We start from the raw sequence: 12,451 nt of genomic DNA, 5'->3' as shown, positions 1-12,451 counted from the left end.
CATGAAAACTATTTAAATGTTCTGTGTGATCCAGGACCTAATCTTATCATCTTTGGAGTGCTTTGCTTTGATCTGGGCTGCCCATAGGCCTTCTTGGAGATAAAACTTCCATCCCTGTATGTGTGGTGCTGCTGCTCTAAAGATCTTATCATTCCTAATGGACCAAATACTCCAACAACCCATAGAAACAATGTCTAATGCAATGTCTTGTGGTAGTTGTGCTATGGCCAGCTGAAAATCATCAAAAATGGAGATGCCTCTGAGTTTACAAGGAATGATGGTCTCCCAACATTGGAGTGCAAATGGGCAGTTCCAGAAGAGGTGGGGCAGGGTTTTCTCAGTATTGTCAGAGCAGAGAGCACAATTATAGTTATCTAGATGCATGGTCTTTCTATTGAGGAGGTTTCTTGTGTTAATCCTGTCATGGAGGAGTAGCCAGATGAAGATCTTATGCCTCAGCCTGCAAGATGTTTTCCAGATCTGTTGGAAAATAGGGTGTACCATGCTAGGTCCTCTCATGTGGTGGTACATTTTGATGGATGAGTATCCTTTGCTAGATCCAAGAATGATCCATTCATCTGGGTTGCTGGATGCATGTCTATGTTGCAGATGCTGAAGGAGTAGATTGTACTGCTGGTAAGCCCTGTTGTGACATGGTTGTGTGGAAAAGTACTGACAAATCCTGGCAGCTGATAGCTTGTTCCAAAGTCTCAAATTCATTTCTAGCATAGGAGTGAAGCTCTGGAAATTTATTTACTAGAGGTTGTTCCCAGCACTTGAACTTGTCGTATGGTTATAGTGATTTGTTTTATACTCCTATATAAAGGAGAGCGAGAAAGGTTGTTTTGTTGCATATAAGAGGGCGCATGAGGAAATGTACCGTACTTTTCGTCCCTCTCCACGAACGTGGGTATACATATAGGATTCCGTTACAAATCGAACGTCGGACTTTTAGCATTCCCGTACGTATATCGACTTAGCTGGCTGACTATATACACGCAGTGAAAAATAACGATTTTATCTCTCCATATCCGATGATCCAAGCTAGGGCTAGTATACAAGTACACGTCGCTGCTCCAATTTATGTGCCACCGCTAATCTCGCTTTCCATGGAGGCGAGGTCCCCTTCAACCCCTCCATCGTCGCCTCCCTTCTTACAAGTGTTCTAACTCTCCTCAGCTAATGTTACTTCTAGTACGACAACTGTAGCAGAGCTAGTGCGTACAATGTAGCCTCCTTTTTACCTGGGGCGCTTGCAGTGCAAGACGTACAGAGATACATGTACTACGAATTAGTAACTATTAAGCGGTGATCGGTATCTCTTATCTCTCCAATCCCTAACTTATCTAAAAGTAACAGCCATTAATTCGGCAAGTACACATCAACAGGTCCTCTTCTAGCCTGCTGCTGTCTAAGTTTTAACTACACTTTTTTGGAAGCAAAAAAGTTTTATTCAACTACTCTCTCTCTCTCTCTCTCTCTCTCTCTCTCTCTCTCTTTCTCTCTCTCTCTCTCTCTCTCTCTCTCCAAGACCACCACCAGCTAGATGAGTACCACTTGCACCAATCAGAGTCTCATTCTCCACAACGCTGTGCAGTCCAGTCCTGTTTGGCTGTGTCACTGTGTGTGGCGCCGTGTATGTGTAGCTAGGGCTAGTGGTGTAGCTAGCGCCTTGTACAAGCTAGGACTAGTGCTTCTCCAGTCCTCCTCTTCTCCCTCTACCTAGCTTGCTTCTGCTATAAAGGGCGCCGGCGGAGGCAGGGTATTCGATAGGGAGGGAGGCGAGATGACTCGATCAAGGCCGACGACCACCATGGGGGGATCTGTGCCAGACCACCACCACCAGCAGCACGACGGGGAGGTGGACGGCGGGCAGCTGCAGCACGGCGGCGAGCACGTGGAGACGGTGATGCCCGGGTTCCGTTTCCACCCGACGGAGGAGGAGCTGATCGAGTTCTACCTCCGTCGCAAGGTGGACGGCAAGCGCTTCAACATCGACCTCATCGCCTCCGTCGACCTCTACCGCTACGACCCATGGGATCTCCCCGGTACTGCCCAACGACGAATCCACCTAATTATAATCATGGCTAGCTTCCCACCGCGTACATGATTTCATGCATGTGACTCGAGATCCCTTTAATTAACTCGTCTCGTTGATTTCATGTGACCTCCACCTTCATTCTCACCTTTTCCTTTCCCGCCTCTCCCCATCTCCATGGGTGCACGGGTCGATTGTATTGCGGGCATAAATCATGGCAGCACTGGCGTCGATCGGGGACAAGGAGTGGTTCTTCTACGTGCCTCGGGACCGCAAGTACCGGAACGGCGACCGGCCGAACAGGGTGACGCCGTCGGGGTACTGGAAGGCCACGGGGGCGGACAGGATGGTGAAAGTCGTGGAGGGAAACCGCTCCATCGGCCTCAAGAAGACGCTCGTCTTCTACGTCGGCAAGGCACCCAAGGGCCTCCGCAGCAGCTGGATCATGAACGAGTACCGCCTGCCACACGGTGAAACCGAACGGTACCAAAAGGTAACCCTAGTAATTTTTTCTTGAGTATAGGTACTACTAGTAATCCATTAGCAAATCCTTATGCTGATTATGTAAAGCTTTAGCTTTTAGTTTTATTTTTAACTGCAAAAAGCCAAGATCTTTTATTTTTAACTGCAAAAAGCCAAGATCTGGTTTGAGTTTTTTGCGTTGTTCCGCTTAAATTGGCTTTGATTAACTTGACCGGAACAAAATTAGTTGCTCCCTTGAGCTGATAATAGGTAATCTGAGCAACCGAATGAATTTGGTTGCGCTCAACTTTTGGAAGCTTCGCGAGATCTTGTTGCAAAAGCATAAAGTGCGTGTTAGCTCGTCAGCTGAAGATGCGTCCCCTCACGAAATAATTCCGTTCACTGTTGGAGTTGAGATATGATATGATTCATGACTAGAGCGCTTGCTTTCGAATACTTGCCGGCATGTGTTTGCAAATATTATTGGCCAGCACGTATTGTCCGGTGAAATAAAGGTGTAGAAGGTGCGTACGTAGTGAAGATTACATGAGCAATAATTTAGCCAAGGTCTCAAATTCTCCATGGCTTCTACCTATAAACAGTTATACAGGCACGCACGCGTGTAAATCGCTCTTTGTGGTTTTAGGTGCTTGCAAAATTTCTTTTTAGCCACAACTTTTCCTTGTATTCCCGCCCAACAAACTTAGGAGATTTCGGTCACTGGACCCGGAATTATTTTTACGGTATATATACAAGTTAGTTAGTGCCCAAATTTGTGCAACAGATTTTTTGAATGAGTATGATATTTTGGCTTAAATTTGGTTGGCTGTGACTTTGGCAATGAGATTTTGCCCACCCTACTTACATTCCTTTCACCGTTCTTGCCAGAATTTTGTCAATGTTGGTTCAAGGAATCTCTTGCCAATTCTTAGTAGCCATAGTTGGCAAAAAAAATAGGGCATATATAGGTTCCAACGTTTTAAGATGTGCATATGTGGTAACCAACCCAAAAAAGTACGTACAGCTCCTTCACATTTCCTTTGATCAATATATAGCAGGAAAACACACCTCCTTCAGTTTCAACTCTTCGCAGTCGATATGCAAAGCCATTTTGCTGTACTACTATAAACTTATATGACCTCTGATGGCTGCTTAATAATTTGGGAACTTATGTGTAGTACTTTTGTTTTGTTTTGTGAAACAAAATGTGTATAGCAAGTTAGTAAGTTTGTTTTTAGTTCACGTGACACTGAACGGTTTAATCATCTAGAATGCATATGTTGCCTTAATTAAGATTATATCTTGGTTAACTTGTACTCTTATTTTATTGCCCATTTTATCTTTTTAGAAAGTAAATATTCGAACTCATGCATCCTCTTGCATGTATGTATATATCAGGAAATTTCGCTCTGCCGGGTCTATAAACGCCCAGGGATTGACGACAACTTCCACCTCACCGGCACAACAACAAGGTCGTCTGCCTCCAGGGCGGCGGCAACCAGGCACAGTACAGCAGCGCACCGGACGTCAGTGGCAACTCACCGCCAGCAGCCGCCAGTGTTTGTCGAGGGCGGCGGTCACCACTCATCATCTGCTCTCAAGGCGTACAACGCGCACACGACCCAAGGAACAAATGCAGCCAGTGCCATGACATCACTGTCGGCGGCAGGGGCGACGCCGCCGGCGATGTTCCGGTCGGCGGCCTCTGTAGCCTCGCTGAGCTCCACGACCTCGACAGAGGAGGATGGCACGTCGCTCTACCACCACCACCTCAAAGGACACAACAACCCAGCAGTAATGCAACTGCATTCTTCCACGCACGCCACGCTGCTCAACAGCAATTCCTCGGCAATGGCGACCATCCCGATCGACGAGCTGAGTCGGGCGATTGGGTCCTACAGCCAAGCTTCAAACCCTAACCAGCCCACGGCGCCACTGCAAGGCCCATTGCTTAACTTCCCTAGCTTGGAGAAGATCTGGGACTGGAACCCTCTCCTGGAATCTCCAAAGGTTTGCACAAGCTTCAAGTAACTTCTTAGTTGCATGAATGGATCAATGCACTTATCATATATATATGCCTCCCATTATTTGTATACTTATGTATACGTAGACAATTATCCGGGCTAGGACAAGGCTATATATGTAATGGAATAGGTAACAAATTAAGGCGGTTCTAGTCCCATGCAATTAATTGGTGTAACACTGTCTGCATTTCAATTCCGAATAAAGTTTAATCAAAATTATAGATATGTGATCCAATCATTTCCCTTCGTAATAATCATGATTTAAATTAAGTATGCACAGATAGACGGGTACATAGTTTTTCAGGATGCATCCATGAAAGTGTCCAATTTGCTATCTCTAAGGCAAGTGTAGTTCTTTCTAGGTTGACCGAATTGCACAATCTTAAGCTCGTAGCTATATTATAAATATATGTGCTACTTTAATCCCTTAAAATGTGTAGTTGGCGAGTTGAGCAGTTGTAAACCTTAAATTATAACATAGTTTCTAGCACGTGCAATTATTCTATTACCATTTGATGAAGAACCTATCACTCAAATTGTTGACTTCAATTCAATATAATCTTGGTCTTCCGAATTTGACACTCCCTGTATATGCCGGTATGTATAGTTTAGTTACATGAAAAGTGTGTACATGATCGTATGCTTGATATGGGTTGCTACTTAGTTAGTTCTGGATAAGGATGAAAACAGGAGTACTATTTATTCCCATCAATATCCAAACATGTCTTTCTATACCTCGATATATCTGGACTTGTATTGAGACCATCCCATAAATATGGGTTGCGGCTGCCGGAACTGCAATATCCGCTCGGTGTCTTTATCATTTTTTACCAACGAACTAACTTTATGGAATGAGTATAAACATAGTAAAATAGATTGAGAAAATGAAAAGAAACACAAAAATATACTAGTTTCCTGATAAAATGTTCCAAGCAAGTTAGTGTCTCTAGCTCCACCCACATCGCAACGTCCCTCCAACCCTCCGTTGAAAAATTGAAGAAGACCAAACCTAGACTTGCTGGACAAAGAAGGCTTGACTGAGCTTCATGAGATTCCCATACTAATAGGTGGGAGCGTATGATTTTTGAATGCATTGTGTCAAAGGGACAACCCCCCTTCAAATGAATGATGCTAAACCATTGTTACCACGCTGGGTTGTCAAAGAAGATGACCAAGAGCAAAATGGCACGAGGAATGTATTTGTTAAATTGGCAAAATGACTGCCAAGAAAACATCAAGATAAACATGAGAGAAAATTAGGGCATTTGTTTGTTATTCTCCATGATTGCTACTCATTTGCTCAAAGAAACCTTATTATAGTAGATGGGTCATAGATATATGTAGTTTTTCTTTTGCACAAAGAAACCTTATTTAGATAAGCTTAACTAGAGGCCCGAAGGCCCCAAATACAAGTGAGGTACATGCGAATTAGGTAAGAAAATACATAGCATATAAATCCATGCTCCTAGCACTCAAGTGTACAAGGAAAACATTTTGTTGTCGCGGCATGCCTGAATAAGTTGCCACTACTAGCTTGATGGTGTATCCCTTTGCATGGACCATCGCTGATCTAGGAGACACTCACCATCACTAGCCAGAGACAGTTGTCGTCCACCACCGGGCTCGAGGATGAACATCGGGATAAGCTGCCTCCAACAAATTTCTGGGATTAGAGTGGGGATCGGAGGAACAAAAGGCCGACGTCACTATGGGTAGTGTTTGCACCATCAAACAAGACTATCATCGAACTACATAAAGCACAAGAGTGGTAGAACAACCCCCTAGAATGGTAAGTGGTTACTAAAAGGATTAAGATAAAAGTCATTAAACTCAGCGCTCCACCACGAAATTCAGCAAGAACCATGGCATGGGACCTCAGGGAAGGAGGTTGGAGTGGGTACTCATGGCAAAAGAATGAGAAGTAAGTGAAACTATTTGCATGCCCCAAATCAATTTGCTCTATAACTTAATTTTTTTGGATATTTGACATCAAATGAGAGACACCAATGGAAATTGAGAGATGGAACTACTGACTAATTTGGAAAGCTTAGAAAACATGTGGTTTTATTACCAAATAAGGGAATTGGATAAGTAAACATCGTAGAATGAATCATGCAACGCCATGGATTTGTGCTCTGGTCTCGTGCCTCCAGGTTGCCTACCTTCTTTTAGCTCCCACCCACCATGACTCCATAGCAGATCAAAGAAACAGGCCCAAAGATGCCCAAGATCAAAGATCTCATAAGTTCCAATCCTGAGCAATGCTGGTAATAGCAAGGTCTAGAGCAATAGATCTGATCTCAAAAAGGCATGTGTCCATCTCGTTCTAACCGCCATGGCCAGAGCCTGATAGAACATTTCCTACGATAAAGGGAAATGTATTAATATCAAGAAGATATTAATACAACCAAGACACCAAGAGCTACTCAACACAACAAGGTTTCACATAGCCAAATTATTACGGAAGACAAAAAGATCAGCGGAGCAACTTCAGCAAACGTCGGGATCAAACCTCAATGATGGTAACTTAGGGTTCCAAGAACAACGTCTCTAGGAAGGGAACGATGCATGAGCGGCGTCATCGTTAGCTAGACCAAACTAATGAGGACACACCATGGCTTTTTGCTCCAAAGAGAAGTCTCAAAAAATCCATGTGATGCCTTCAACAAGGGAACATCGCATGACCGGTGGTCTTCTTCCAGAAGTTCTGGAATGTATTGAAACCGGTGACCATGCCAATGTTCCATGAGTTCTACATTGGAACCTTTGACATGTCCCATATAAACTATGGGGTCATCACCCTTATCCCCAAAATAGTTGGGGCTACAGATATCCACCACTTTCAACCTATCACGATGACTAATGTGCTTGAGCACATCTTTTCAAAAGTGTGCACGACCCGTCTAGCCCCTGTAGCAGAGCGCTTGGACCACCCCCTACAGACGGCTTTTCTGAAAGGGCGGCAGATCCATGATGGGATCCTGGCCCTTCATGAGATTGTTCATGAGGTCAGGGCGCGTGATCATAAGGGTGTGTTCCTCAAGTTGGACTTCCCAAAGGCCTATGATCGTCTGGATTGGTCCTTCTTGAGGTTGGTACTTCAGCGTCGGGGCTTTGATGACAGATGGTGTTCATGGATCATGCAGTTAGTCCGATCTGGTAGGACTGTGATCAATATCAACGGCGAGGTGGGGCCTTTCTTCACGTCCTCTCCGAGAGTGAAGCAAGGCGGCCCGATCTCTCCTCTCCTCTTCAACCTCACAGTTGACGCTCTGGCAGGCATCCTGGATAAAGCTAGGACGTCTGGCCACATATCAGGGGTTGTTGGCCATCTGATCCAGGGGGTCACCCACCTCCAATATGTGGACGACACCATGATTATGGTGGAAGGGTCGGCCCTTGACATAGTAAATCTTAAGTTCCTGCTCCTATGCTTTGAGGCTATGTCGGGACTTAAGACCAACTTTGATAAGAGTGAGGTCGTCATTATAGGCTTCCCGGCAGACGAGCAGCAACGAATTGCGGACAACTTAAACTGCAGACTGGCAGCATTCCCCATCACTTACTTGGGAAAGCCGATGGCCGACTCAAAGATTCTAATGAGTGACTTCAATCCGTTAGTAGGACAAGTGGCGACGCGGGCTGAGCCCTGGCGCAGACGGTTTACGTCCAAGGGGAGTAAATCAATCCTTGTTCCTTCTAACCTTGTGAGTCTTCCTATGTTCTTGATGGGGATGTATATCCTACCAGCGGGCATTCATGGCTCCTTTGATAAGGAGCTCACAAGGTTCTTCTAGCAGGCAACACACGGTCGGCAGAAGTGTCACATGGTCAAATGGGAAGATATTTGCAGGCCCAAGGAACAGGGTGGTCTGGGCATTATGTCTTCTCATCACATGACCATTGCACTTATGCTATGATGGGTATGCCGGATCATGCGCGGCGAGGGAGGGTTGTGGCTACGGCTGATTCAAGCAAAATATCTGAGGGGCAAACCCCTCCTGGCGTGCTCCCGACCGGGAGGTTCCCTGTTTTGGCGATCCATCCAAAAGATCAAGGAGGATATCCGCCTTGGGATTTCCTTCACTATAGGTAATGGGGACGGGACCCAATTCTAGTTAGACCCATGGATGGGTACCGAGCCCCTTTGGATGGGATTCCCTACCCTATTCTCTGTCTGCACAGACTCGTCTATCCTAGTTTCCACGATGACACGGTCGGGATAGTGGGATATCTGGTTTCACCGGATGTTTGGGCAGGCAGAGCATGCCCAATGGACTAGACTGTTCGCAGCTCTGCCACTAGTGTTGCTAGATTATCCGGACACTGTACGATGGCGGCTCTCACCTTCGGGTGAGTTTTCCGTCAAATCCGCATACAAGGCTCTAGGCTACCTCCCCGTTATCCCTTGGCTAGCCAACTTGTGGTAGGCCCCCATGCCCCTAAAGATAAAGATCTTTGTTTGGAAGCTTCTTAGAAATCGCCTCCCTTCGGGGACCGAGATGCTCAAGCGACAGGGTCTGGGTGATGGACTCTCCCCTTTATGCAGGGTCCCTGAGACTGTGGCCCATATCATATTCTTGTGCACAACGGCTCAGGTCCTTTGGTAGTTCGTCCATGAGGCACTAGGATCCGATTGTTGGGGAACGTTGCAGAAAATTAAAATTTTTCCTACGGTTTCACCAAGATCCATCTATGAGTTCATCTAAGCAACGAGTCAAGGGAGAGAGTTAGCATCTACATACCACTTGTAGATCGCGTGCGGAAGCTTGCAAGGTGATGATGTAGTCGTACTCGACGTGATTCGAATCATCGATGACCAAGTGCTGAACGGACAGCACCTCCGCATTCAACACACGTACGGGACGGGAGACGTCTCCTCCTTCTTGATCCAGCAAAGGGGAAGGAGAGGTTGAGGAAGACAGCTCCACCGGCAGCACGACGGCGTGGTGGTGGTGGAGAGGCAGTACTCCGACAGGGCTTCGCCAAGCACACAACGGAGGAGGAGAGGTGTTGGGGAGGGGAGGGCTGCGCCTTGGAGGGTGGTGCGGCTGCCCTCCCCTCACCCCTCTATTTATAGGGGGAAGGGAGAAGGGGGCCGGCCCCCTAGAACCCATCTAGGGGGGGTGCGGCGGCCTAGGGGAGAGGGGAGAGGGTGGCTTGCCCCCCAAGCCAAGGGGGGCGCCCCCTCTAGGGTTCCCCCCTCAACCCTAGGCGCATGGGCCCAAGGGAGGGGGTGCGGCCAGCCCACCAGGGGCTGGCTCCCTGCCCCATGCAGCCCATGTGGCCCCCCCGGGAGGGGTGGCCCCTCCCGGTGGACCCCCGGAACTCTTCCGGTGGCCCCGGTACAATACCGGTATGACCCCGAAACTTCCCGGTGTCCGTTTGACAACTTCCCATATATAAATCTTTACCTCCGGACCCTTCCGGAGCTCCTCGTGACGTCCAGGATCCCATCCGGGACTCCGAACAACATTCGGTAGTCACATACTAGTCTTCCTAATAACCCTAGCGTCACCGAACCTTAAGTGTGTAGACCCTACGGGTTCGGGAGACATGCAGACATGACCGAGACGCTCTCAGGTCAATAACCAACAGCGGGATCTGGATACCCATGATGGCTCCCACATGCTCCTCGATGTTGTCATCGGATGAACCACGATGTCGAGGATTCGATCAAACCCTGTATGCAATTCCCTTTGTCAATCGGTACGTTACTTGCCCGAGACTCGATCGTCGGTATCCCAATACCTTGTTCAGTCTCGTTACCGGCAAGTCACTTTACTCGTACCGTAATGCATGATCCCGTGTCCAACACCTTGGTCACATTGAGCTCATTATGATGATGCATTACCGAGTGGGCCCAGAGATACCTCTCCGTCATACGGAGTGACAAATCCCAGTCTCGATCCGTGTCAACCCAACAGATACTTTCGGAGATACCTGTAATGCACCTTTATAGTCACCCAGTTACGTTGTGACGTTTGATACACCCAAGGCACTCTTACGGTATCCGGGAGTTACACGATCTCATGGTCGAAGGAAGAGATACTTGACACTGGCAAAGCTCTAGCAAAACGAACTACACGATCTTTTATGCTATGCTTAGGATTGGGTCTTGTCCATCACATCATTCTCCTAATGATGTGATCCCGTTATCAACGACATCCAATGTCCATAGTCAGGAAACCATGACTATCTGTTGATCACAACGAGCTAGTCAACTAGAGGCTCACCAGGGACATATTGTGGTCTAAGTATTCACACGTGTATTACGATTTCCGGATAATACAGTTATAGCATGAATAAAAGACATTTATCATGAACATTGAAATATAATAATACTTTTATTATTGCCTCTAGGGCATATTTCCAACAGTCTCCCACTTGCACTAGAGTCACCAATCTAGTTACATTGTGATGAATCGAACACCCATAGAGTTCTGGTGTTGATCATGTTTTGCACGCGAGAGAGGTTTAGTCAGCGGATCTGCGACATTCAGATCCGTGTGCACTTTGCAAATCTCTATGTCTCCATCTTGAACATTTTCACGGATGGAGTTGAAACGACGCTTGATGTGCCTGGTCTTCTTGTGAAACCTGGGCTCCTTGGCGAGGGCAATAGCTCCAGTGTTGTCACAGAAGAGTTTGATCGGCCCCGACGCATTGGGTATGACTCCTAGGTCGGTGATGAACTCCTTCACCCAAATCGCTTCATGCGCTGCCTCCGAGGCTGCCATGTACTCCGCTTCACACGTAGATCCCGCCACGACGCTCTGCTTGCAGCTGCACCAGCTTACTGCTCCACCATTCAACATATACACGTATCCGGTTTGTGACTTAGAGTCATCCAGATCTGAGTCGAAGCTAGCGTCGACGTAACCCTTTACGACGAGCTCTTCGTCTCTTCCATAAACGAGAAACATGTCCTTCGTCCTTTTCAGGTACTTCAGGATATTCTTGACCGCTGTCCAGTGTTCCTTGCCGGGATTACTTTGGTATCTTGCTACCAAACTTACGGCAAGGTTTACATCGGGTCTGGTACACAGCATGGCATACATAATAGATCCTATGGCTGAAGCATAGGGGATGACACTCATCTCTTCTTTATCTTTTGCCGTGGTCGGTGACTGAGCCGAGCTCAATCTCACACCTTGTAACATAGGCAAGAACCCCTTCTTGGACTGATCCATTTTGAACCTCTTCAAAATCTTATCAAGGTATGTGCTTTGTGAAAGACCTATGAGGCGTCTCGATCTATCTCTATAGATCTTGATGCCTAATATATAAGCAGCTTCTCCAAGGTCCTTCATTGAAAAACACTTATTCAAGTAGGCCTTAATGCTGTCCAGAAATTCTATATTATTTCCCATCAAGAGTATGTCATCTACATATAATATGAGAAATGCTACAGAGCTCCCACTCACTTTCTTGTAAACGCAGGCTTCTCCATAAGTCTGCATAAACCCAAACGCTTTGATCATCTCATCAAAGCGAATGTTCCAACTCCGAGATGCTTGCACCAGTCCATAAATGGATCGCTGGAGCTTGCATACTTTGTTAGCGTTCCGAGGATCGACAAAACCTTCCGGCTGCATCATATACAGTTCTTCCTTAAGATGCCCGTTAAGGAATGCCGTTTTGACGTCCATCTGCCATATCTCATAATCATAGTATGCGGCAATTGCTAACATGATTCGGACGGACTTCAGCTTCGCTACGGGAGAGAAAGTCTCGTCGTAGTCAATCCCTTGAACTTGTCGATAACCCTTAGCGACAAGTCGAGCCTTATAGATTGTAACATTACCATCCGCGTCCGTCTTCTTCTTAAAATCCATTTGTTTTCTATCGCTCGCCGATCATCGAGCAAGTCTGTCAAAGTCCATACTTTGTTTTCATACATGGATTCTATCTCAGATTTCATGGC

The 12,451-nt window shown here is 46.6% G+C and overlaps 1 protein-coding gene across 1 annotated transcript; it reads left to right on the top strand.

The window, feature by feature from the left end:
• The first annotated feature begins 1,591 nt into the window (after positions 1-1,591).
• On the top strand, positions 1,592-4,749 carry LOC123147581 (NAC domain-containing protein 35). The gene is made up of 3 exons (XM_044566846.1): positions 1,592-2,048; positions 2,260-2,531; positions 3,899-4,749. The coding sequence occupies exons 1-3, from the start codon at positions 1,787-1,789 to the stop codon at positions 4,529-4,531; spliced, it is 1,167 nt and encodes a 388-aa protein (XP_044422781.1). The 5' UTR covers positions 1,592-1,786; the 3' UTR covers positions 4,532-4,749.
• The last annotated feature ends 7,702 nt before the right edge of the window (positions 4,750-12,451 follow it).

The sequence above is a fragment of the Triticum aestivum genome, chromosome 7A (genome assembly GCF_018294505.1).
Source record: "Triticum aestivum cultivar Chinese Spring chromosome 7A, IWGSC CS RefSeq v2.1, whole genome shotgun sequence".
Lineage (NCBI taxonomy): Eukaryota > Viridiplantae > Streptophyta > Magnoliopsida > Poales > Poaceae > Triticum > Triticum aestivum.
This window is presented reverse-complemented; position numbering and strand designations above follow the sequence as displayed.

Excerpts from the sequence above, each read along its gene's own strand:
- LOC123147581 (XM_044566846.1), top strand. The coding sequence starts at position 1,787 with ATGACTCGATCAAGGCCGACGACCACCATGGGGGGATCTGTGCCAGAC. Across the intron at positions 2,049-2,259 it reads CGACCCATGGGATCTCCCCG|CACTGGCGTCGATCGGGGAC; the intron begins GTACTGCCCAAC and ends AAATCATGGCAG. Across the intron at positions 2,532-3,898 it reads AAACCGAACGGTACCAAAAG|GAAATTTCGCTCTGCCGGGT; the intron begins GTAACCCTAGTA and ends TGTATATATCAG.